This window comes from Aquila chrysaetos, unplaced genomic scaffold (genome assembly GCF_900496995.4).
Source record: "Aquila chrysaetos chrysaetos unplaced genomic scaffold, bAquChr1.4, whole genome shotgun sequence".
In the NCBI taxonomy this organism is placed as follows: Eukaryota; Metazoa; Chordata; class Aves; order Accipitriformes; family Accipitridae; genus Aquila; species Aquila chrysaetos.
The window spans coordinates 1-23,034 of NW_024470421.1; the positions used below are offsets into that span (position 1 = coordinate 1).

A 23,034-nucleotide genomic window follows, 5' to 3' on the forward strand; every position below is an offset into this window, starting at 1 on the left:
CCTCAGAAGGGAGACGACCCCGACACCGCCCTCGCCTGGCACGCCCCGCCGCAGTCCGAGCGAACCCTCGACAACGCCCCGCGCGGCCCGCCACGGCACCCTCACGGGCACCCCATGACCTATGACCTGCGACTGGCAGGCACGTGGGCTGCGGCCACACCCTTCCCTCCCTGTAGACTGACACCCCCAGCCCCTATAGCCACGCCCCAACCCCTACGGACACCCTACAGCCCTATAGACAGCCCCCAGGCCCTATAGACACTCCACAGCCCCATGGGCAGCCCCCAGCACCCACTGACACCCATCAGCCCCTATAGACACCCTCAGCCCCTATGGACATCCCGCAGCCCTATAGACGCCCCCAGCCCTACGGCACCCGCAGCCGCTCCCCATAACACCCCAAGCCCACTGGGCGCCCCCCCCCAGCCTCTGTAGGCACCCCCAGGCACCTACGTTCACCCGTCAGCCCCTATAGACACCCCCCCAGCCCGTATGTCCACATCAGCAACCTGCTAAGACACCACCCCAAGCTGCCTATCAGGCATCCCCTACCAGCCACTATGGACAAACCTCTCAGCCCCATCACAGCAAACCCCGCTTATTGAGCAGCCCCACAGCCCCTATAAGCACCCCACCACTGACAGGCCGTCCCCCACAGCACTACTGACACCCTAAAAGCCCCTATAGCCCCCCCCCAACCCCCCAGTCCGATGTCCCTCTATAAGCCACCCCTATACAGACATGGGGACACGGGAACATCACACGCAACCACTTTATTCCCCTGGGGGATGCCCCCCCCCATGTCACAGTATGTGCCCACCCACGCACACGCGTGTACCCCCCCAGACCCCCCCCGCACATGCGTGTGCCAGGCGGGGGCTCTCCCCTTGTCCCCCCCTCCAGCTGACTTTGTGTTGACTACGTGCAACGGGGGTGATAGCTGCTCCCCCCCCCAGCTGCTGGGTGCCCCCGGGCCCCCCCCGGGTGGGGGACGCTCAGGTGACAGCCGGGAAGTCGGCACGACGTGCCTGGGGGGGGGGGCACGAGGGGGGGTCTATAGGGGCTGCACAGCCCCCTGTGACCCCCCAGCACCCCCAAAATATCGGGGTCCCCCCCCGACCTCCCCAGCACCCCCTATGGGGCTCAGGACCCCCCCGGTGACCCCCCAATGGGGTTGGGGTGCCCCCATGCCCACACCCAACACCCCTATGGGGCTCAAGATGCCCCCAAGCCCCCCCCCCCATGGGTTTGGTGTCCCCCCACGACCCCCCCAACGGGCTCAGGATCTCCCCATGCCCCCTCCCAGTTTTGGGGTGCCCCCTCCAACACCCCCACAGGGCTTAGGACCCCTTCTGTGCCCCCCCCCCTCCAGTTTTGGGGTGTCCCCCACCCACCTGGGTCACGCTGATCTCCTCCAGGGGGGGCTGGGGGTGGGGCAGTTCAGGGGGGGCTCTGGGCACCCCCCCTCCAACCCCCTGCCCCGACTCCCCCGTGCTCTGGAAGTTCCCCACCACACAGGTCACCTGAGAGGGGGGCAGGATTTTGGGGGGGGGCCCTTGGAGTTATGGGGGGGTGCAGGGGGTCCTGGGGGGCCCTGAGTGAGTTTGGGGGGGGGGGCCTGGGGCGAGTGTGGGGGTCCCAGGTGGCTTTTGGGGTATCAGGGGGGATTTGGGGGTATCAGGGGGGATTTGGGGGCTTCAGGGGGGTCCTGGGGGGGGTTTGGGGGGGGCCCAGGAGGGTTTGGGGGGGGGGAGGCAAGAAGGTATCAGGGGTCCCACAAGGTTTTTTGGGGGGGGGTGTCTTAGGGAGGCTTTGGGGGTCCCCAGGGAGATTTCAGGGGTCCCCAGAGCACCCTGGGGGAAATCGCAGGGAATTTGGGGGCCAGAGAGGGGTTTTAGGGGTCCTAGAGGAGTTTGGGGGTTCCAGTGGGGGGGAGTGGGAGTCTGGGGCAGTTTTGCGGGGTCCGGCGGGAAGGTGTGCGGTTAGGGACCTGATGGGGGGGGGGAAGAGTTTTGGGGTAGGCGAGTGGATGGAGATACTTGGGGAGACCCAGAGGGGGTTTGAGGGGCCTTGGCGGTGGGGGGGGGGGTTGGAGACCCCCAGGGGGGAGTTTGGGGTCCAGGGGCAGGTTTTGGGGACCCCAGGGGGGTCTTGGGGTCCCAGGGGGCATTTGGGTGTCCCAGGGATCTTGGGGACCCCCAGAGCAGGGGGGAGGGCGTTGAGGGGTCTCTGGGGGGTTCGGGGATCCGCAGGGGGTGTTGGGGACCCCCCCCCATGCGGGGGGGGGGGGTTGTTTTGGGAGTTTCTCACAGGAAGGCGGCGATGGCGGTGCCGGTGAGGAAGCCGGCCAGGACGTCACCCCAGTGGTTGCGGTGCTCGGCCACCCGCAGGGCCCCCAGCAGGAAACGGGGGGGCCGCGAACCCCAAAACCGCCGCCGGCTTGGCCAGCCGCGAGCCCCCCCCCCCCGCCAGGCCAGCGTCACGTATAGCTGGGGGAGGGGGGCGGTCAGGGTCACCCCAAAAGACAGAGACACCCCAAAACACACCCCCCAGCACTCCTGTGGACCCCCTGAGCCCCTCTAACCCCCCCCAAGCACCCCCAACCCCCCCCAGCACCCCAAAACATCCATGCCCCCCCCCCCGCGGTCCCCCCCAAACCCCCAGAGTCACCCCAAAAGCCCCTGAAGTGACCCCAAAGCCCCCCACCAAACACCCATAGCCCCCCCAAATGGCCCATTCCCCCCATAGCCCCCCAATTTGCCGATTTCCCCTGCATTTCCCCCCATTCCCTCACAGCCCCTCATAACCCCCCAAAAGTTGCCCATTTTCCCTAGATTTTACCCCAAAACCCCCTTAGGCCCCCACCTCCACTAAGCCCCAAACCCTCCCTATAGGCCCCCAACTGACCCATTCCCCCCCCAGCCCCCCAATTTGCCCACTTCTCTCAGATTTCACCCCATTCCCCTTCTGACCCCCACACTCCCCCCAAATTTGCCCGTTTCCTTCAGATTTCACCCCATTCCCCCCACAGCCCCCCCACACCCCCTCCAAACGACCCTTCCCCCCCCATAACCCCCCCTAGAGCCCCCCCCGATTCCCCCCACAAACCCCCAAATGACCCATTCCGCTCCCCATAGTCCCCCCTTAACCCCCCCAATTTGCCCAATTTCCTCAAATTTCACCCCAAATCCCCCCCCAGCCCTCCCAAACCCCCTCGAAACGACCCTTCCCCCCCATAACCTCCCCTAGAGCCCCCCCATTCCCCCCCCAAACCCCCAAATTACCCATTCTGCTCCCCATAGTCCCCCCTTAACCCCCCCAATTTGCCCAATTTCCTCGAATTTCACCCAAATCCATCCCCCCCCCAGCCCCCCCTAACCCCCCCCCGAAACCCCAGCATAGGCCCCGGCGTAGGCCCCCAGCGCAGCCTCCTTGCAGGGGAAGGCCCTTCGAGCGGCCGCCACCAAGGGGGGGTCCCCGGCGCAGGGGGTCCCCCCGGGGGGGACGAAACGGGGGGGTGCGGCGGGGGGGGGCGCAACCCAAAGCGCTGTAGTTGGGGCGACAGACGGCCAGAAAATGGGGGGCCGGGGCCCCCGTCACCACCTGGCCCGCGTTGGCAAAGATGGCGGTGGCCAGCAGCCCGAAGGAGAACACGACCCCTGGGGGGGGGGGGTAAAAAAGGGGGGAATTGGAAAGGTAGGGGGGCAAATTGGGGGAGTTAGGGGAGTAAATTGGGGGGTCAGGGGGGGCAATTGGGGGGTCAGGGGGGTAAATTGGGGGAGAGTAGAGCGGAGGTAGAAGGCACATTGGGGGACGGGTAGTATGGGAATGGGGAGTTAGGGAGAGTAAATTGGGGGGGTTGGGGGGGACGGGGGAAAGTGGGGGAGCATAGAGAGAGGCGTAGGGGGGGAAAGGTTGGGAGGAGTTTAGGGGAGGTTACAATTGGGGGGTCAGGGGGGCCATGGCGGGGTTCAGGGGGGCAAATTGGGGGTTCGGCATGTCGGGGTTAAATTGGGGAGAGATGAGGAGGGTAGAGAGGCCAATTGGGGGGACGGGGTTAACAATTAGGGGGATGTTAGTTAGGGGAGGTAAATTGTGGGTTGAGGGGGAAATTGTGGGGGTCAGGGGGGAAAATTGTGGGGGAATCGAAGCGGAGGTATGGGGGCAAATTGAGGTAGGTGAGGTTAGGGGAGTAATTGGGGGTCAGGGGGCAAGGGCAATTGGGGGGTCAGGGCAGCCAAATGGTGGGGGTCAAGGGGGTAAATTGGGGGAGAGTAGAGGAGGTAGGAAGGCAAATTGGGGGGACGGGGTAAATTGGGGGAGTTAGGGGAGTAAATTGGGGGGTTGAGGGGGAAATTGGGGGGTTAGGGGGCAAATTGGGGGGTCAAGAGGGTAAATTGGGGGAGTAGAGGAGGTAGGGGGCAAATTTGGGGGTTGAAGGGGCAATTGGAGGGTTGGGGGCAATTGGGGCAGTTAGGGGGCAAATTGGGGGGAATAGGGGAGGGGGGCAAGTTGGGGGGACGGGGGAGTTGGGGGCAAAAGGGAGGGCCAGGGGACAAATTGGGGGTCAAGGGGGCAAATTGGGGGAATAGGGGAGGTGGGGGGGCCAATGGAGTTGGGGGTAGGGAGTATGGGGTGGCGGGGTGGGGCAGAAGGGAGGCAAATGGGGGGGCAGGGGGAAATGAGAGGAATTGAGGGTGGGTTAGAGGGTTAATTAAAAGGGGCAAAAAGGGGAGACAAATCGGTTGGGGTTGGTTTAGGGGCAAAAGGGGTTTGCCCCCCTTGCCCCCCCTGCCCTATTGCCCCCCCTTTTTTGCCCCAGCTCCATCTTTTGCCCCCCCCAGCCCCCATTTACACCCCCCAGCCCCCCATTTACCCCCAAACACCTCCCAGGACCCCCCATTTGCTCCCCCCAGAGCCCCCCATTTGCCCCCTGTGGACCCCTCACTTACCCCCAGAGCCCCCCCATTTGCCCCTCCCAGCCCTTCAGTTTAACCCTCCTAGACCCTCACATTACCCCAGAGCCCACCCCATTTTGCCCCCCCCCCCCAGGCCTCATCCTTCATTACCCCCGGACCCCTGCACTATTACACCCGACCGCCCCCATTTGCCCCTCCCAGCCCTTCATTTACCCCCCTAGACCCCTCACTTACCCCCAGAGCCCCCCCCATTCCCACCCCTTTGCCCCCCCAGCCCCCCCTCACCCAGGAAGCGCAGGAGGCGTCGCAGGGGGCTCCACGGTAGCGCCACTCTACCCCAGGTGTTGGTCGCGGCCAGCCCCCCGGGCCCCCCCCCAGCCGCCCCAGCAGCTCCCCCACCACGATCTGCGCACCCCTGTCACCGCCGGGACCCGGACCCCCGGGGACCCCCCCGGGAGGCTCCCAGGGCCCCACCCAACCCCTAGATATCCCGAGGGACCCCCCCCCAACCCACCCCAGGGCAGTCCCCAGCCCCCCGGAACCCTTGGGACTCCCAACCCCCCCAGAGCCCAGCGCTTGGGACCCCCCCAAGTGACCTCTCAGGACCCCCAGGGAGTCACCCAGCCCACCTCTGGACCTGCCCCCCAGATACTCCTGAGGACCCCCAAGGGACCCTCTAGGACCCCCAGGACCCCGACCCCCCCCCCCGGACCCATTGGGACCCCCCCTCAGGCCCCTTAGGACCCCCCCAGGGGAGCCCCCAAACCTCCCCAGCCCCCTTGGGACCCCCCCCAGGGAGTCCCCAGCCTCCCCAGGACTCTTTAGGGACCCCCCGGGACCTTCAGGCCCCTAAGGGACCCCCTAGGACCCCCGCCCGGGTCCCCCTAGACCCCTTGGCACCCCCCAGGCCCCCCCCCCAGCCCCCTTAGCACCCCCCCAGGGACCCTTTGCCCCCCACCCCAGCCCCCCTTAGGTGCGTGCGTGTCCCCCCCCGTCCCCCCCCCAGCCCACTCACGGTGAGGACGGGGACGGCGGTAACGAGGGCGTAGACGAGGGCGGGGGGGGCGCGGCTGGCGGCCGGGGGGGCCGGGGTAGGGGCGCCCGTAGGCCGGGTCCCGGCAGAAAAACCCGCCGTCGTGCACCGGGAAAGCGTCGGTGAACTCCAGCTGGTAGGCGAGGGCCGCCGTGCCCCCCAGGATACCCAGCTGGGGGGGGGGGGACACACGCTGGGACCCCCCCCCCCCCCCCCAAATCCACGGGCGGGGAGGTGAGGGTGGGCACCCACCTACTGGACCGGCAGCCCCCCAAATCCCACTGGCCCCCCTCCCCCGTGCACAAGGCAGGGGACCCGCCCAGTGGGTGGGGGGTACCCAAGGTGCGGGGGGGTTGTAAACCCGGTTTGGGGGTGGGTCCTGGGTGTACCACACGTTGTACGCCCCCCCCCCCCCGCCGCGTACCCGCAAGAAAAGAGAAGCAGGGACGATGGATCCGCTGCGCTTTACACCTCCGCGGGGTGGCCGCAGGTTGGAGGGGGGGGGGGGCACCGGGGGGGGGGGCACGCGCTGCAGGAGGGGAGGGGGTGTCAGTGCCACACACCATCCCCCGTCCCTCTGTGTCCCCCCCCCCCCCCCGGCACCGGGAGTCCCCCCAAAATTGGGGGGACACTGCCCCCTCCCCTTTATGCCCCCCCCCCCCAAAAATAAAGGTTGATTGTGTGTCCCCCCCCCGGACTCCTGGGTCCCCTTTGTGTTGCCCCCCCCCCCGACCCTCACCCGCCTCCTTCACGCCGCCGCCATCGCCGGGGGGGCGGCGGGGGGGCGGTGGCGCTGTCGCGACGAGACTGCGATACTGGGGGGGGGGGGGGGGGAGAAGGAGAGGCGGCTACTGATTGGATGCCGTCGGCACCCGTGCCCCTCCTCCCTCTGTCCCCCCCCCCCCAATGCGGCAACAGGGGGAACCCAGGCGTGTCCCCCCCCCCAAAAAATGGATTCAAGCTCTGGAGCCGGCCCCCCCCCGCAGGGCGCATGCGCGAGGGGCGCGGGGCGCTAGCAGGTGCCTGAAGGGCGGGGCCCCAGCAGGTGCTCGCTCCGCCCCCTCCCCACCCAAGCCCCGCCCCCCCGCCCGCCAGGTGTTGGGCGGGGCCAGCGCGCCCAGGTGCGGGGCGGGGTCGGGTCACGTGGGCGGGGGCGCGGGGGCGGACGGGAGCGGCCGGAGCCGACGGGAGCGGAGCGGGGCGGTGAGCGGGGGGGGGAACCCCGGCGATACGGGGGGGGGGGGGGGGGAGGGAGGGGCCAGGGCGTCACACCCCCCCCCCCCCTCCCCCCCCGCACCCCCACAGTGTGGACCTTGACCCCGGCCCGGCCGCCTCGGTCCTTCCCGAGGGGCCCCACGGGGGGGGACAGAATTTCCGGGGGGGGGGGGCGGCATAGGGTGGTCCCGGGGGGGGGGATGGGGGGGGATGGGGGATGTGTGTGTGCCCTGGGGGGAGCCTGGGGGGGGGGGGGGGGTCCCCAGAGGTGGTTTTGGGGAGGGGTTGGGGTGTCCCATGAGAGTCGGGGGGGTCCGAGGGGGCATTTGGGGGGGTCCCGGGGGTATTTGGGGGGTCTCGGGGGGGGCCCTGACCGTGTCCCCGCAGCCGCAGGAGCCCCGGGGCCCCCCCGCCGACGCCCCGCCATGGCGGGTGCCCCCCGCCTCGCCCTGGCCCTGGCCCTGCCCTGCCTGGCCCTCGCCCAGAGTACGTACGGGGGGGGGGGTAAACCGCAGAAACGGGGGGGGGACGACGGGACACACCGGGGTCCCTGGGGGGGGGGGGTGGGCACAATGGGGGGCCCGGACACCGGGGTCCCTCCGCTGCAGGTGTCGGGGAGGGGGACAACACCTGGGTCCCTCCATGGGGGGGGGGTTATGGGGGGACCAGACAGCTGGGTCACTTTCCTGGGGGGGGTGGGGCAGATCTTGGGGGGGGGATTTGGGGTGACCCCAGACACCTGGGTGCCCCCCCCGGGGGGTGCGGGGCCGGTTTCGGGTGCCGGGACAGGGTGGGGCCGTGACTCAACGTTGGGTGTGTCCACAGTGGATATGTGGGGGAAACCACGCCCGGGTTCCCCCTTGTGACCCCCCCCCCATTTCATTTCCAGCCTCTCCCAGCATGACCAGTAACAGCACCAGTAACAGCACAGCCCCCAGTGGCGGTGGTGGCCTCTCAGTGAGTTGTTGTGGGGGGGTTCATGGGGATCCCCCCCAGGTTTGGGGGGGGGGGGGGCCAGCCTGGCTGGTTGGGGGGGTGTCCCTGTGGTGTTGGGGGGGTGCTCCTGGGATGGTTGGGGGGGGTTACTGAGGGTCCCCAAGGGGGCCTCGGGGGGGTCCCTGGGGCATTTGGGGGGTTCTTGGGGGTCTCCAGGAGGGCTGGGGGGGGGGGCCAGGGTGTCCCTGAGAGTACTGGGGGGTCCCCAGAGGCCTTTGGGGGGGGGGGTCCCCAAGCTGTCCCGGGGGGTGTGGGGGGGGGTCCCCAGGGTGTCCCTGTGGGGGTCCCTCGGGTTTGGGGGGGGTCCCAGGGTTCCCACACGATTTGGGGGAACGGGAGGCTCCCCAGGGTGTCCCTGGGAAGTTTGGGGGGGTCCCCAGGGTGTTCCTGGAAGTATTGGGGGGGGTCCCCAGGGGGTCCCTGCGAGTACTGGGGGGGTCCCTGTGGGCGTGGGGGGGTCCCAAGGTGTCCCTGAGGGCTTTGGGGGGGTCCCCAGGGGCTTTGGGGGTCCGGGGGGGACAGTAGGTCTCCCCATGAGCTTTAGGGGCTCCCCGGGGGCCCCATGTGCCCCCCCCCCGACCCTTGCGTGTGTGTTTCCCCCCCCCCCCAGGTGGCGGGGGAGGTGGCGCTGACGGTGGTGCTGGGGGGGCTGGGGGCCTTCGGCCTCGTGGGGCTCCTGCTCTTCCTCGCCCTGCGCCTGCGGGAGAAACGTCGCACCGAGGGCTCGTACCGGCCCAGCCGCGAGGAGCAGGCGGGGGCCCGCGCCCCCCCCCCGGCCCCCCTGCGCCTGCCCCCCGAGGAACGCCTCATCTGACCCCCCCCCCACCCCGGTGCGCACGCACGAGGGGCCCCTCGCACGAGGGGACTCGCGACGACGCCTTGCACGAGGGCGGCTCGCACGAAGGGCTCGCGCAAGGCTGGGGGGGGGGGGCACCACTGCCTTGCACGAGGGCGTCTCGTGCACCCACCCCCCCCCCCCCCCGGGCCTCGTGCAAGGGACTCGCACCGCCGGCTCGCACGAGGGCGGCTCGCACGAGGGGGGGGTGTCTCGCATCACGGCCTTGCACGAGAGGACTCGCACGCCACCCGGACGGTGCTAGCCCCCCCCCCCCGGGGGGGGGGGCAGGCAGGAGGGGGGGGGGGGAAGAATTTCTATAATAGTCTATTTTTGAGATAAAAACCTGAAAAAACGGTGGTTTGGTGGTTGCTGCGCCCCCCCCCCCCCCCCGCCCACGTGTAACCGCCCTTGTACGACCTCCCGGCCCTTGTGCAACACCTTGCACGTCGGTGTGACCCCCCCCAGATGCCTGGGTCCCATATAAACACCTTTAATAATCACACAAGTAAAAGCCCCCCCCGGGGCACCCATGGGGGGGGGGCAGCTGAAGCAGGTGAACGCGCTGCAGGGAGCCGGGGGGGGGGATCTGGGGGTGCCCCCCCCCCCAATCCTCGTGCGAGGACTTTGCACGACTACGTGTACCATCTGAGTTGCGGGAGATGCGGGCAGAGCACGGGGTCGGGGGGGGGGGGGGACATGGGGGTCCAGGGCCTGGACCCCCCCCTGCACCGCCCCCCCCCCCAGGGGTGGGGGGAACCCAGGTGTCCGGGTTTGGGGACTCACCCTTGTGTTACTGGTGTTACTGGTGGCACTGGTGAACTCGGAGTAGCGCTTGGTGCCGGGGCAGAGGCAGGCCCGGTAGGCGTCACGCAACTCGCACCTGTGATGGGCTTCGCCAGGGGGGGGCCTTGATCAGAGTAAAACCCCCCCCCTCGCACGAGGGACACCCCTCCTCGCACGAGAGGTCCCTTGCACAAGGACCCCGTCGCACGAGGGTGGCCTGACAACCCCGCTGGGGGGGGGGGGGGGGATTTGGGGGGGGTTGTTGGGGGGCAGTGGGGGGGTTATTGGGGTGCTGGGGGGGTAGGGGGACCCCAGGGAGTGTTTGGGGTGGCTGGGGGGGGTCCTGGTGTGGACTGGGGAGAGTGTGAGGGATTGGGGGGCACTGGGGGGGATTTGGGGACACTGGGGGGGGATTGGGGGTCCTGGGTGGGACTGGGGAGAGTGTGGGGGATCCAGGGGGGATTTGGGGACACTGGGGGGACACACGACACCCCAAGGGGTGTTTTGGGGTGCTGGGGGGAGATTTGGGGGTCCGGTGGTGAGCTGGGGGGGATGGGGATTTGGGACACCGGGGGGGGATGACACATGACACCCCCAGGGGGTGTTTGGGGGGGAATTTGGGGGTCCTGGGTGGGACTGGGGAGAGCGTGGGGGATGGGGGGGGACTGGGGGACACCGGGGGGGTTTTGGGGTGCCGGGGGGGTCACGGGGTGCCGACCTGGGGGTGCGCGAGGCAGTGGCAGAGGAGGATGAAGAGCCCCTGGGCCGCGTTGAGGGCGCAGAAGAGGAGGGGGAGGGGCGAGAGGGGCCCCCCCGGCCGGGGCAGCCCCCCCCCCAGCCCCAGCCCCAGCGCCCAGCCCGTCCCCAGCAGGCAGAGCTGCCCTGCCGCCGTGGCCGCCAGCACCCTGCGGGACACACCCCCCCAAAAAAAAAGAAAAAAAACCCAAAACACACGCGCCGGTGACTCGCACGAGCGTCTTCGCACGAGGACCTGCACGAGCACCCGGCCGGGGTCGGGAGAGGGCCCCGCCCCCCCCCCTTGCAACGGATGGAGGGTGCCGGTGCACGAGGGGTCTCGCCTCGTGCGAGGGCATTCGGTGCACGAGGGGGCTGCTTGCACAAGAGGGCCCCCCCCCCCCCGAAAGGCCCCCCCCCCCCGCCCCCCCCCCACCCCCCAAGAGCCCCCCCGCTCGGCAAACACCTCCCCTGCACAAGTTTCCAAGGGCCCTCCAGCTTGCACGAGGAAACCCATCGTGTGCCCCCCCCCCCCCGTCCCCAGCCCCTCTGTGTGTCGTGTCCCCCCCCCACCGTTCGTGGTCCCAGTATCTCCTGTGTGTCCCCCCCATGTCCCCTCCCGTCCCCGCCGTGTCCCCCCCCACCCCACGCAGGTGACCCCTGTCCCCCCCGGTGTGTCCCCCCCCCCCCGGTGTCCCCCCCCCGTCCCCCACCTCATCTTGCGCAGGTGCCCCATGTCGGGGTTGACGTCGTTGAATTTCTGCACCAGCTTCCAGACGGTGACAACCAGGACGACGGCGTTCAGCTGGGGACAGGGGACACGGTGACACATGGGGGGGGGGACATGGGGACACAGGGACATGGGGGGGACAGGGGTGACATGGGGAGACGGGGACGGGGGGGACACAGGGACATGGGGGGGACATGGGGGGGACATAGGGTGACATGGGGGACACGGGGCCATGGGGGGACATGGGGGGGGGACATGGGGACACAGGGGACGGGGGGGACATGGGGGGACACAGGGGACATGGGGGGGGACACAGGGGACATGGGGAGGGGGACACAGGGACCACAGGGACCGAGGGGGGGACACAGGGACTGGGGGGACCAGAGCGTGTGACCATGGTAGGAGGAAGGGGCGGAGCGGGACATTGGGGACACAGGGATGGGGGGACACGGGGGGACATGCGGTGACATGGGGGGACACAGGGACATGGGGGGACAGGGGGTGACATGGGGATATGGGGGACACAGGGATGGGGGGACAGGGGGGACATGGGGACACACAGGGACATGGGGGGACAGGGGGGACACGGGGATATTGGGGACACAGGGTGACATGGGGACATGGGGATGGGGACATGGGGGGGACACGGGGACATGGGAACATGGGGATGGGGAGATGGAGGGACACAGGGACATGGGGGGACATGGGGGGACGGGGTGGATGGGTGGGACCATGCGGGGACACGTTGGGATGGACGGGTGCGTGGGGGGACACAGGACATGGGGGGACATGGGGGACAGGGGGGGACACGGGACTGAGGACAGGGGGACATGGGGGTGACATGGGGACACACAGGGACATGGGAGGGGGGGGAAAGGGGGGACACGGGGATATTGGGGACACAGGGTGACATGGGACATGGGGAGGTGGGGGGAAGGTTGGGGGACATGGGGGACGGGGTGACGTGGGGGGGACACAGGGACATGGGGGGACAGGGGGTGACATGGGGACATGGGGGGACACGGGGACATGAGGACACGGGGGACATGGGGATGGGAACATGGTGGTCAGGGGGAAAGGTGCAGGGTGATTGGAACAGGGTTGCACGGGGACAGGAGAATGGAGGGACACAGGGCAGATGGGGGCGGGACCACAGGGGAGCGCGTTGGGGGGGATTTTGTTGGGGACACAGAGCAGGGTTGACCATGGGTGATGGGTGGGGACACAGGGAGGGGGGAATGGACGCACGGAGTGCAACATGGGGGGGAAGTCCTAAAAAAGAAGATCCATAGGGGGTAAAAAGGGGACAGGTTTGGTTTTCCTAGCGCGCTGGCGTCGGGGATGATAAGCTTGGCAGATCAGTGGGCGGGGAAAGGTCGGGGTGTGGCGTGTATTTGGTTGTAAACTGAGGGGAAAATTTTGCCATATGCGGGTTCGTATGACTCCGTCTGGCCGGGCTTGGGCCATTTCCCTGGGGGGGGGACAACATAGGACCAGTAAGGATTTGCGATGGAGTGGAGTGGTTTGGAGTTTTTGGGGTTGACAAGAGGGAAGGGGATATACACTGTCCACTTTTTATTTAATTACTCACGCAGGGGGGTGTGCATACACAGTCGTACAGTGTTTTTTGACCACAGTGGACTGGGCGGGGGGGATAGGCAGGGAGGGGGGGTTCCCGGGCGGGGGTGAAAGGGGTGACATGGGGGGGACAAGGGGACACACGGGGGATGTGGGGGTGACACGGGGACGCAGGGGTGACACAGGGGGTGACGTGGGGGGGACACGGGGGGACGTGGTGTGGACACGGGCTCTGCAGCGCGCTCTAGCGAGTTGAACAAAATGGGGAAAAGGGGTCTATAGACAGGAGGAAAGTGAGGGGAGCTTTGGTTCTCTCGTTTCCCCGTAATATGGGCTTAATCACAATGTGCGCACATATTACGGGATATGGGACAGTGAGGAGCTTGTTGTTGGGGGTGGTTAAAAAAACACATCGGGGAGCAGCGGGGCGGCAGAGGGAAACGGGGGTGGACATCGGAGAAGGGCGGGTGGGAACGCGGGGGCGGGTGACACTTGGGGTGTTTGACACAGCGGGTGATCACCCGCGATGACGAGGCAGACGGGTGTGTACCGCCGAGGAGAGGTGCATCTTCTTGGTTTCTTCCCTTTAATGTATGATAAGATTAGTCGCCGACTCCAAATAGAGAAGCCATCAATTGCTCGGCGAGACGAATTACGAAGAGGTGGGTGGGAATAGGGTGGTCGGTGTATGTTGGGCCCAGCCTTCTCTACAACTGGCCGCTGGACCATACCTCTAGTAAGCCGTATGTCATAAGGGTATTCGCGTTGACCGTTTTCTATTTTTGCCAATCTTTTGTTGTCACTTTTGCCTTAGTCTTCGTTCTCCCTCATTAATACTCCCTCTCTTTTTCAATCCTTGGGACTTGTTTGGCTCATGAGTGCGTGAGTTTAAAAGACGAGGGGATTTGGTGCGCGTGGCCGCTCAGTTTCTGTAGAACAAGGGGTATAAGGTTACGACCAATGCTAGGTCCCTGTAATGGAGACCCGAGGAATGAGGACTAAGGGGGAGGGCAAAGGGATTGGGAGAAGGACTAGAGTGAAGGCGGAAAGAGGAGAGAAAGTGGGGGGAAAGTTGAGGAGGACGGGCGAGGTAGACAAGGGGCAGGGGGGGAAAGGGGGGGGGGGGGAAACGCGGCCCATAACGGGAGGAAGGAGAGGGAAGACAAATGGGCTGCGGGGGGGCTCTCACACGAGGACGGGCCCCTTTGCACGAGGGCTCTCGCACGAGGACCCTCCCCCAGCACCCCTCTTGCACGAGAGACGTTTCGCACAGGGCACGGAGAGCCGCGCCAGCCCCCACCCCCCCCCCCCCCCACCCAAAACACCCCCCTTTCCCCAGCGCCAGAGCCTTCGCACGAGGGCCTCGTGTACTCACTAGCGGGGGGTCCCGTAGCCCCCGGGGAAGGCGGCGGCGGCGATGGTGACCAGGAGGGCGGGCAGCCCGTAGCCGGCCAGGAGGAGGTGTCGCACGCGTAGCCACGAGGGCGCGAAGACTCGCACGAGGAGCACGTAGAGGTGCAGCCCCTCCAGGGCACATCCAGCAGAACGCCGCCAGGAAGGAGAAGTGCAAGACCCCCGCCACCACCGCGCACGCCGTCTGCACGGGGGAGAGAAACGAGGAGGGAGGGGGGATCGGAACGAGGGAGGGTGGACGGGATCCCCCCACCCCCCCCCCCCCACCCCCCCCCACAACCACCGTGCGCAAGCGGTAGCGCTTCCCCGCTCGTGACCCCCCCACCCCCCCAGCGCCCCACTGCCCTGCCTACCGCACGGCGCTCGTGGAAGGAGCCGTTGGGCCTCGCACGCCCTCGCATGAGTGCGCTCGGTGCCCTCCCGCTCGCCCCGCCGGCCACGTGCAAGGCCACCCCCCCCCGCATCCACTAGCCCTCGCACGCTCTTGCACGAGCGCACCCGCCGCCAGCCGCGTGCGAGGCCCCCCCCCCGACCCCTCTTCTTCCCTCTCAGCCCACCCAGCACCCCCTGCCCCGCACATCCTCGCACGAGCGCACCCACCGCCCTCCCATTCACCACCAGCCCCGTGCAAGGCCCCCCCCGTCCCTCCCCAGTGCCCCCCTGCCCTTGCACGAGCGCACCCACCGCCCTCCCACTCACCACTGGCCACGTGCAAGGCCCCCGCACCCCTCGCACGCTCTTGCACGAGTGCACCCACCGCCCTCCCGCTCGCTGCCAGCCCCGTGCAAGGCCCCCCCCAGCACCCCTGCCCCTCGCACGCTCTTGCACAAGTGCACCCACCGCTTTCCTGCTCGCCGCCAGCCACGTGCAAGGCCCCCCCATGCCCTCGCACGCTCTTGCACAAGCGCACCCACCGCCCTCCCGCTCGCCGCCAGCCCCGTGCAAGGCCCCCCGCGTCCCACCCCGGCCCCCCCCCCTTCCCCGCCGACCCCCCCCCCCCCCCCCCGGCCCCCCCCCTCGCCCCTCACCGGGTGCTGGGTGCGATCGATGCCCAGCAGGAAGGTGCTGTGGGCCAGCAGCAGGCTGAGGCTGAGGTGCAGGTGCAGCGTCGTGCGAAGCCCCTTCAGCGCCCGGCACAAGAGGAAGGTGGCGGCCGCCACCACCAGCGACACCACCGACACCCCCAGCCCCACTTTTGTCACCAGGTCCAGCACCCAGTCATCCTGGGGGGGGGGGGAAGACCCCAGGATGTCAGACACACACCCCCCCCCCCCCCAACACCGCTGATGGCAGGGGGATGGGTGCACCCCGAGCCCCACCCGTGCCTCAGTTTCCCTATAGAGATGGGGTGACCCAGGTGCCGGGGGGGGGGGGGGGGGGGCTGGTGGAGGGATTGGGGGGGGTCTCAGTAGAGCTCTGGGGGGGTTCTGGGGCCCCAGGGGCATCCTGGGGGGGTGTTGGGGGTCTCGGGGCAGTCCTGGGTGTCCCTTGTGGGGGGGGGGGGGGTGCAAAAGGGGACTTGGGGTGGCCCAAGAGATGGGGGGGGGGGGGGCAGGAGGGTCTTAGAGGGGGTCCTGAGGGTGGGTTTGGGGGTCCCAGGGGAGCCCTAGGGTGTTCTGGGGGGCACTGGGGGTCCCATGGAGTCCCTGGGAGCTTGTGGGGGGGGGCCCAAGAGATGGGGGGACCCCAGGAGGGGCTCATGGGGGTGGGTTTGGGGGTCCCAGGAAGGAGTTTGGGGGGCTCTGGAGGGGTCCTGGGGGTCCCGGGGGGGCCCCAGGAGGGTCCTGGAGTGGGAATTTGGGGTCTCAGGAGGTTTTGGGGGTCCCTGAAGGGGGGCTGGGGGCTCCTCCAAACCTCTGGGAGTGTTTGGGGGGGGGGTGAAGGATTTGGAGAGTCCCTGGAAGGGTTTGGGGGTATGTGGGGGGGTCCCAGAAGGGGCTGGGGGGTCCCTGAGGGGCTTTGGGGGTCCCCAGGGGGTTTGGAGGGTCCCGGGGGGGGGTTTGGGGGGGCCGTACCTCAAGCTCGTGGAAGGCCATGAGGACAGCGAAGCTGGTGAGGTGGTTGCAGGCGCAGGTGGTGCCGGGGGGGCCCGGGGGGGTCCCGGGGTGGGGGGTCACCTCGCGACACCCCGCGGTGGCCCAGACCTTCTCCTGGGGGTCCCAGAAGGCGCAGAGCACCCGGGCCCCCAGCTGGGGGTCCTGAGGGGCAGGGGGGGGTCAGGGGGAGCATGGAGGGGGGGGCATGTGTCGCTCCCCCCCCCCAGAGCTCCCCAAAGCTCTGGGGGGGTCCCCAGCACCCTCTTTGGGGCTCCCCATCCATCTGGGGGGGGGTCCCAACACCCTGGGGGGTCCCAACACCCTGGGGAGGGGTCCCTCCATTGCTCTGGGGGGGGGGGGCAGGTCTTCTTTGGGGGTCAACGTCCCCCCAGGTGTCCCCATCCCCCTTGGGGGTCCCTAACCTCCTCCCCCCCCGTGTCCAAAACCCTTTTTGGGGGTCCTCCTCCCCTTTGGGGGTCCCCACCCCCCCAGTAACCCTTTTGGGGGTGTCTGGGACCCCCCCCCTCACTCACCGGGGGGGGGGTGCTGGAAGCGCAGGGTGACCTCGGAGGCGCCGGGGGGCCGCGGGCGGGTGACAAAGGCGGTGGCCACGGGGGACAGGAGGTGATAGGAGGGGCGAGCCCCCGCCGGGGGGGGGGGCAGGTCCCCCCAACCCCCCCACTGCACCTTCGGAGCCCCCTCCAGTACCTGGCCCAGCCCCTGCTGGGACAGCAGGGCCACCAGTGCCCGGCCTGGGGGGGGGACACACGACACACACGCGCTGGCATCCAGACCCCAGCACCCCTGATCCCCCCCCCCCCCGGGTGACCCCCCCCAGCATCGCCCAGCACCCCCCCAGTAAACCCCAGACCCCCCCCAGACGCCCTACTGACCCTCTGGCTCCCTCAGTGACCCCAGGACCCCCCCCCCCCAAGAAACCATGGGACATCCAGGACCCCCCCCCCAGTCTCCCTTGGGGACCCCCAGGACCCTCCTAAGACCCATTGGAGCCCCCCCAGTGACCGCTAAAGACCCCCCAGGACCCCCCCAGTGACCCCCCCAGACCCCTTTAATGACCCCCAGGGACCCCACCTGCACCCATGGGAGCCCCCCCAGTCCCCCCCCATGACTCCCAGGACCCCCCCCAGCCCCCATGGACCCCCCCCCCCAGTGACCCCAGGACCCTTCCAATGACACCCCCCCCCCAGCACCCATAAGACCCCCCAGACCCCTTTAATGACCCCCAGGGACCCCGCTCGCACCCATGGGAGCCCCCCCAGTCCCCCTCGGTGACTCCCAGGACCCCCCCAGCCCCTATGGACCCCCCCCCCAGTGACACCCCCCCCCCATACCAGTGTCACTGTCCCAGGCCACCTCCTCGGGGACGTCCAGCTGCACCCCGGGGACCTGCAGGCGCACGGGGCCGGGGGGGGGGACCCTGGTGCACGGCCAGGCGCAGCTCTGGGATGGGGGGGGGGACACAGGAGGGTGTCACCCCCCCATGCGGGGACACCCCCAGGGCTGGGGACACTGACACCCCCCCCGGGGATGGGGACAGCGTCACCCCTGGGGTTGGGGACACGGAGTGACCGGGGGGGGGGGGGGGGGGGGGGGGTACCTGTGGCATTGGCGGTGATGGCGGTGATGGCGGGGGGGGGGCAGGAGGGCCCCCACCCCCCTCACCAGCCCCTCGGTGGCCTCCAGCAGCATGGTGGCCCAGTGGTGACGCTTGGGGACAGCCCCCACCTCCCCCCCAAACGCCCCGTCCAGGATGGCCAACAGCTCCTGGGGGGGGGGGGGGGCAAATGGGGAGGGGGTCAACCCCGGCACCCCAACCCCCCCACCTCTGCGACCCCCCCCAACCTTTCTGGGACCCCCTAAACGCCTCCTCAAGCCCCCCAGGCTCCCCCACCCCAAATCTCTGGGACCCCCCCCCCCAAACCTCCCTGGCACCCCCTAAATGCCCCACCCAGGGACCCCCATGGGACCCCCCCCCTTCCGACCCCCCCCCACGGTCCCAGGACCCCCCCAAAACCTCCCTGAGACCCCCTAAATGCCTCCCCAACCCCCCCAGGACCCCCCTAAACCTCCCTGGGACCCCCTAAATGCCCCCAAGAGCCCTCTTGATTCCCCCCCCCCCGAATCTCTGGGACCTCTATGGGAGCCCCCCCCCGAGCTCCCCCAACCCCCCACGGTCCCAGGACCCCCCAAAAACTCCCTGAGACCTCCTCAACACCCCCCCCCGGCGCCCCCCCACCCCAGGGACCCCCTGAAACGCCCCCCCCAACCTCCCATGGCCTTTGGGACCCCCCCCCAATCCTCCCAGGGACCCCAAAAGCCCCCCCCCCCCCCCCCAGACCTGCAGGATGTGGTGGGGGTCGCCCCCCCCCCCGCAGCAGCCCGTAGAGGTGGGTGAGGGCCTCCGCCAGCCCACAGTGGCTCTGGGGGGGGGGGGGGGGGGGCACCAGGATGGGACCGGCCCCCCCCAATATCCATCCTGGGGACCCCCCCGGAGGAACATGTGTCCCCCTCCATGTCCCCAGGGACCCTCCCCAGGTGACACCCCCCCATGTCCCCAAAGTCCCCCCCCCAGGACTTGGGGACCCCCAACATGACTCATATCCCCCCCACTCATGTCCCCAAGGACCCCCCCCATGAGGTGACACCCCCCCAGGACTTGGGGACCCCCCCAAGTTGCCACCCCCCCATGTCCCCAAGGACCCCCCATGAGGTGACCCCCCTCCCCAAGTCTTGGGGACCCCCAATGTGACCCATATCCCCCCCCATGTCCCCAAGGACCCCCCCATGAGATGACCCCCCCCCCGCCCAGGACTTGGGACCCCCCTCAAGTTGCCAACCCCCCCCATGAGGTGACCCCCCCCCCCAAGACTCGAGGACCCTCAAAGTGACCTGTGTCCCCCCCCCATGTCCCCAATGACCCCCCCCCCCAGGACTTGGGGACCCCCCTAGATTTGGGGGTGTCCCCCCCCCCTTACCTGGTCATCAGAGCAGAGTGGGGGGGGCACCGTCACAGCTGGGGGGGGGGGCAGGGAAAAGCATCAGCCCCCCCCCCTCACCCCGTGCAAGGACCTTGCACGCGCGTGTGCAAGGACCTCGCCCTCGTGCAAAAGGCGGGGGGTGGCACACAAGCGTGTGCCCGCGGGGGGGGCAGCCTCAACAGGAGGAAATGGGCGGGGCTGGCACTTCCCCCCCCCCCCCCCCGCCACTTCCTCCTGCCATGGGAACGCGGGGGGGGGGGGCACGGGGAGGGGGGGGGCACCCCATAACTTATAGGGTTAGAGATTTGGGGGGGGGATGGTTAGGGGTTTTTTGGGGAGGACCCTTGTTGGCCTGGGGGGGGCCCGGGGGGGGGGTCTGGGGGTGCTGGGGGGGGGGATTTAGGGGGTCACGGGGGGGGGTTGGGGGACTGGGGGGGACTTCAGGGCATTTTGGGGGGTACGGGGGGGTGGGGGATGGGGGGGGGACTTCAGGGCATTTTGGGGGGGTCCGTGGGGAACCCCTTAGGGAGATTTGGGGGTCTTGGGGTGTTTTGGGGGGGTCTTGGGGGTGTTTGGGGGGGGCCCAGGGGGGTTGGGGGGTCCCGGGGGGACCCCTTAGGGAGATTTGGGGGTCTTAGGGTGTTTCGGGGGGGGGTCTTGGGGGTGTTTGGGGGGGGGCCCCCTGGGGGGGTTTGGGGAGTCCTGGGGGGGCCTGGGGAGTTTTGGGGAGTCCTGGGGGGGAGTTTGGGGAGTCCCGGGGGGGGGAGTTGGGGGGTCACCACAAATGATCTGGGGTTCCTGGGAGGTTTGGGGGGAATGGGGAGGACCCCCGGGGGGGGGATTTGGGGGTCTCAGGAGGTTGGGGAGCCCCCGAGGGGGGGGTTGGGGGTCCTGTGGGGGCCCCCCCCCAGGGGGGTATTTAGGGGTGCCGGGGTGGGGGGGTTTGGGGGGGTCACTCACCGGTGCAGTTGCCGTCGGGGGTGTCCGCGTAGCCGGGGGGACAGTGACACTCGAAGCTTCCGGGGGTGTTGAAACAGATTTTCCCCCCCCCGCACCGCTCCTTCCCCACCTCCGCGCACTCGTCCACGTCTGGGGGGGGGGGGGGGGGGGGGGCACCATCAGTGGGGGGGGGACCCCCACCCCATAGGGGACCCCAGCACGCAGGGACCCCCCCCCCCCCCCCCGCAGGGACCCAGGCATTTGGGGACACCCCCCCCATGGCATTGGGGGGGGCAAGGGGGGGGCATTAGGAGCACCAGGAGGGTGTTGGGGTTTTGGAGGGGGATTTTGGGGTCCCTGGGGGGGGGGGGGGGGGATCCCCAGGAGGGTTTTGGGGGGGGGGGTCCTTGGGAGGGGGGGTGTCGAGGGGGGTGCACAAGGGTGGGGAAGGGGTTCAGGGGTCCTGGGGGGGGGGTTTGGGGTTCCTTACCGACGCAGTTGTGTGAGGCAGGCCTCGGGGGGGTGTCCGGGGGGGTCGTCGTGGGGGGGTCCCCCGTGGGGGGGGCAGGTCGGTACCCCTGGTCGCAGCTGCAGTTGAACGTCCCCGGGAAATTGCTGCAGGTCTCGTGGGGGCCGCAGGGCTGGGGCTGCTCCAGGCACTCGTTGATATCTGCACCGGGCGGGGGGGGGGTCACATATGACCCCCCCCCCCCCCTTCCCCAAACCCTGGGACCCCCCCCCAAACCCCACCCCACAGCCTGGTGGGTGTCCGTGCCCCCCCCCCATCACCCATGGGCTCCATTCTCCAGCCTCCCTCCCCAACCTCACTGTCCCTATACGGGTGTGTCTGTCCCCCCCCCCTCTATGTTTTCTCCCTGGCCCCCCCCCCCGGCCCCCCCCTCACCGTCGCAGCTATCGAGGATGTCGCGACGCCAGGCGGGGGGCCGGTAGCCGGATTTACACCCGCAGTGGGTGTCGTTGAGGCAAAAGGCCGAGGGGCAGTCGTTGCAGATTGTCAAGTCTGGGGGGGGGGGGGACACACGGCCAAGCCTTAACACCCCCCCCCAACCCCCCTATAAACTCCCCTAATCCCCTCCCCAGCCCCCCCAATAGCCCCACTGAGCCCCCAGACCCCCCCAAATACCCCCCACCCCCAATCTACCTCCAGACACCCCCAACAGCCCCCCGAAGACCCCCATAGACCGCCCAGCCCCCCAAACTCCCCCATAGCCCCCCAAATAACCCCCAGCCCCCCCCAAACACCCCATAGCTCCCCAACACCCCCCATAGCCCCCAAGAGCCCCCCCCAAATACCCCCCAGCCCTCAAGCATCCCCCAGCCCCCTCCAAATACCCCCAGCCCCCCCAAACACCCCCCATAGCCCCCCAAGAGCCCCCCAAATACCCTCAGCCCCCCAAACTCCCCCCCATAGCCCCCCAAGAGCCCCCCAAATACTCCCCAGCCCCCCAAACACCCCCATAGCCCCCCAACACCCCCCCAAATACCCCCCAGCCCTCAAGCAACCCCTAGCCCCCCCAAACACCCCCCCATAGGCCCCCAGCCCCCTCCAAATACCCCCAGCCCCCCCAAAAGCCCCCCATAGCCCCCCAAGAGCCCCCCCAAATACCCTCCAGTCCCCCCAAAAACACCCCCCAATTGCCCCCCCCCCGACTCACTCTCATGGGCAGCCCAGGACAGGGCGCTCAGCACCAGGCACAGCCCTGCGGCAAAGGGGGGGTTAAATTTTTTTTTTGGGGGGGGGCACTTGGGACCCCTCCCACGGGCCCTCCCCCCCCCCCCCGCGCTCAGCCCAAACTGGGAGGACACTGGGGGGGGGGGCACTGGGAAACGCCCCCCCCCATGGCACTAAGGGCTCTGAAACACATTGGGGGGGCCCCAAAACATATAGTGGGGCCCCCCAAAACTGGGTGACAGTGTGTCCCCCCCCAGGGTGTGTCCGTCGCCCCCCCCCCGCGTGTTGTGACAACAAGCAGACGTCACCAGGCACCCATGGGTGCCCCCCCCGCACCCGCTTCTGCCCCGACCCACGCGAGAAGGCGGGGGGGGGGGGGGGGGGAAGGGAGGGGGCACCGGGGGGGGCACCATGGCGTCCGAGCACCCCAAATCCCCCCCCTCGAGAGGGTGGTGTATGTGTGCGTGGCCTCAGGGACCCCCCCCAAAGTTATGCCTCCCCCCGCCCCCGTCCCGCTACTCCCAGTAACTCGCGGGCACTGGGAGCGCGGGAGCTACTGGGTGTGGCCCGCCCCCCCCCCCCGAGGGGACCCAGGCGTCCTGCCCCCCCCCCCCCCCGGGGGGAGGACCCCCCCAAACACCTAAGGGTGGAGCCAAAGAGGAACCCAGGCGTCCGGGGGGGGGGCTCTCCCCCCCCCCCCCCCAAACTTCCCCTTCCAGCCCTGGGAAAGGGACGCAGGCGGCCGAACTCCCACGCCCCCCCCCCCCCCTCCACGCGTGGGGGGCTCAGCACCCGTCCAGCAAAGCACCCAGGCGTCCGGGGGGGGGTGGGGGGGCAAGGGGGGGGGGGGGAGGAGGGTCGCAGGAGTCCGGCCCCCCCCCCCCCCCGCCCGCCCAGTGCAGTGGGGAAACTGAGGCACGGGGGGACCCGGCAGAAACCGTTATCCCGGGGTGTGTGTGGGGGCCGGACCGGGGGGGGGGGGGGGGTGTCCAGGTCTGGGGGTGTTTTGCGGGGGGTGTCGGGCCGGGGGGGGGGGGGGGGGGGGGTGCCGGGGCCGGTGCGGGTCTCACCGAGAAGCCGAGCGGGTCCCATCGCGGCGGCGGCTGCGGCGGGGTCGGGGCCGCGGG

General features: G+C 69.2%; 3 protein-coding genes across 3 annotated transcripts; 1 reads left to right on the plus strand and 2 right to left on the minus strand.

The window, feature by feature from the left end:
- Nucleotides 1-758: 758 nt before the first annotated feature.
- On the minus strand, nt 759-6,472 carry LOC115338514 (phospholipid phosphatase-related protein type 2-like; the record flags this gene model as incomplete). The annotated part of the gene is given in 8 exon segments (XM_030007114.1): nt 759-1,028; nt 1,395-1,523; nt 2,310-2,489; nt 3,393-3,525; nt 3,527-3,659; nt 5,205-5,324; nt 5,935-6,124; nt 6,377-6,472. Coding segments are annotated over 8 exon segments (1,014 nt in total), but the record flags the coding sequence as incomplete, so codon positions are not given.
- A 644-nt stretch (nt 6,473-7,116) lies between these two features.
- CRB3 (crumbs cell polarity complex component 3) lies at nt 7,117-9,354 on the plus strand. Its single transcript, XM_030007116.1, has 4 exons — nt 7,117-7,155; nt 7,555-7,653; nt 8,057-8,124; nt 8,774-9,354. The coding sequence occupies exons 2-4, from the start codon at nt 7,593-7,595 to the stop codon at nt 8,975-8,977; spliced, it is 333 nt and encodes a 110-aa protein (XP_029862976.1). The 5' UTR covers nt 7,117-7,155; nt 7,555-7,592; the 3' UTR covers nt 8,978-9,354.
- A 121-nt stretch (nt 9,355-9,475) lies between these two features.
- Nucleotides 9,476-23,029, minus strand: LOC115338512 (adhesion G protein-coupled receptor E5-like). The gene is made up of 17 exons (XM_030007111.1): nt 22,978-23,029; nt 21,891-21,935; nt 21,119-21,235; nt 20,705-20,884; nt 20,236-20,364; nt 19,273-19,310; nt 18,636-18,717; nt 17,895-18,061; nt 17,629-17,737; nt 16,812-17,028; nt 16,256-16,439; nt 15,269-15,463; nt 14,203-14,424; nt 11,233-11,324; nt 10,503-10,689; nt 9,785-9,874; nt 9,476-9,662 (listed from the first exon to the last, which is right to left on the minus strand). The coding sequence occupies exons 1-17, from the start codon at nt 22,997-22,999 to the stop codon at nt 9,492-9,494; spliced, it is 2,247 nt and encodes a 748-aa protein (XP_029862971.1). The 5' UTR covers nt 23,000-23,029; the 3' UTR covers nt 9,476-9,491.
- Nucleotides 23,030-23,034: the final 5 nt, after the last annotated feature.

Excerpts from the sequence above, each read along its gene's own strand:
- CRB3 (XM_030007116.1), top strand. The coding sequence starts at position 7,593 with ATGGCGGGTGCCCCCCGCCTCGCCCTGGCCCTGGCCCTGCCCTGCCTG. Across the intron at positions 7,654-8,056 it reads CTGCCTGGCCCTCGCCCAGA|CCTCTCCCAGCATGACCAGT; the intron begins GTACGTACGGGG and ends TTTCATTTCCAG. Across the intron at positions 8,125-8,773 it reads GTGGCGGTGGTGGCCTCTCA|GTGGCGGGGGAGGTGGCGCT; the intron begins GTGAGTTGTTGT and ends CCCCCCCCCCAG.
- LOC115338512 (XM_030007111.1), bottom strand. The coding sequence starts at position 22,999 with ATGGGACCCGCTCGGCTTCTCG. Across the intron at positions 21,236-21,890 it reads GTCCTGGGCTGCCCATGAGA|ACTTGACAATCTGCAACGAC; the intron begins GTGAGTCGGGGG and ends CCCCCCCCCCAG. Across the intron at positions 15,464-16,255 it reads TGGCCTTCCACGAGCTTGAG|GATGACTGGGTGCTGGACCT; the intron begins GTACGGCCCCCC and ends CCCCCCCCCCAG.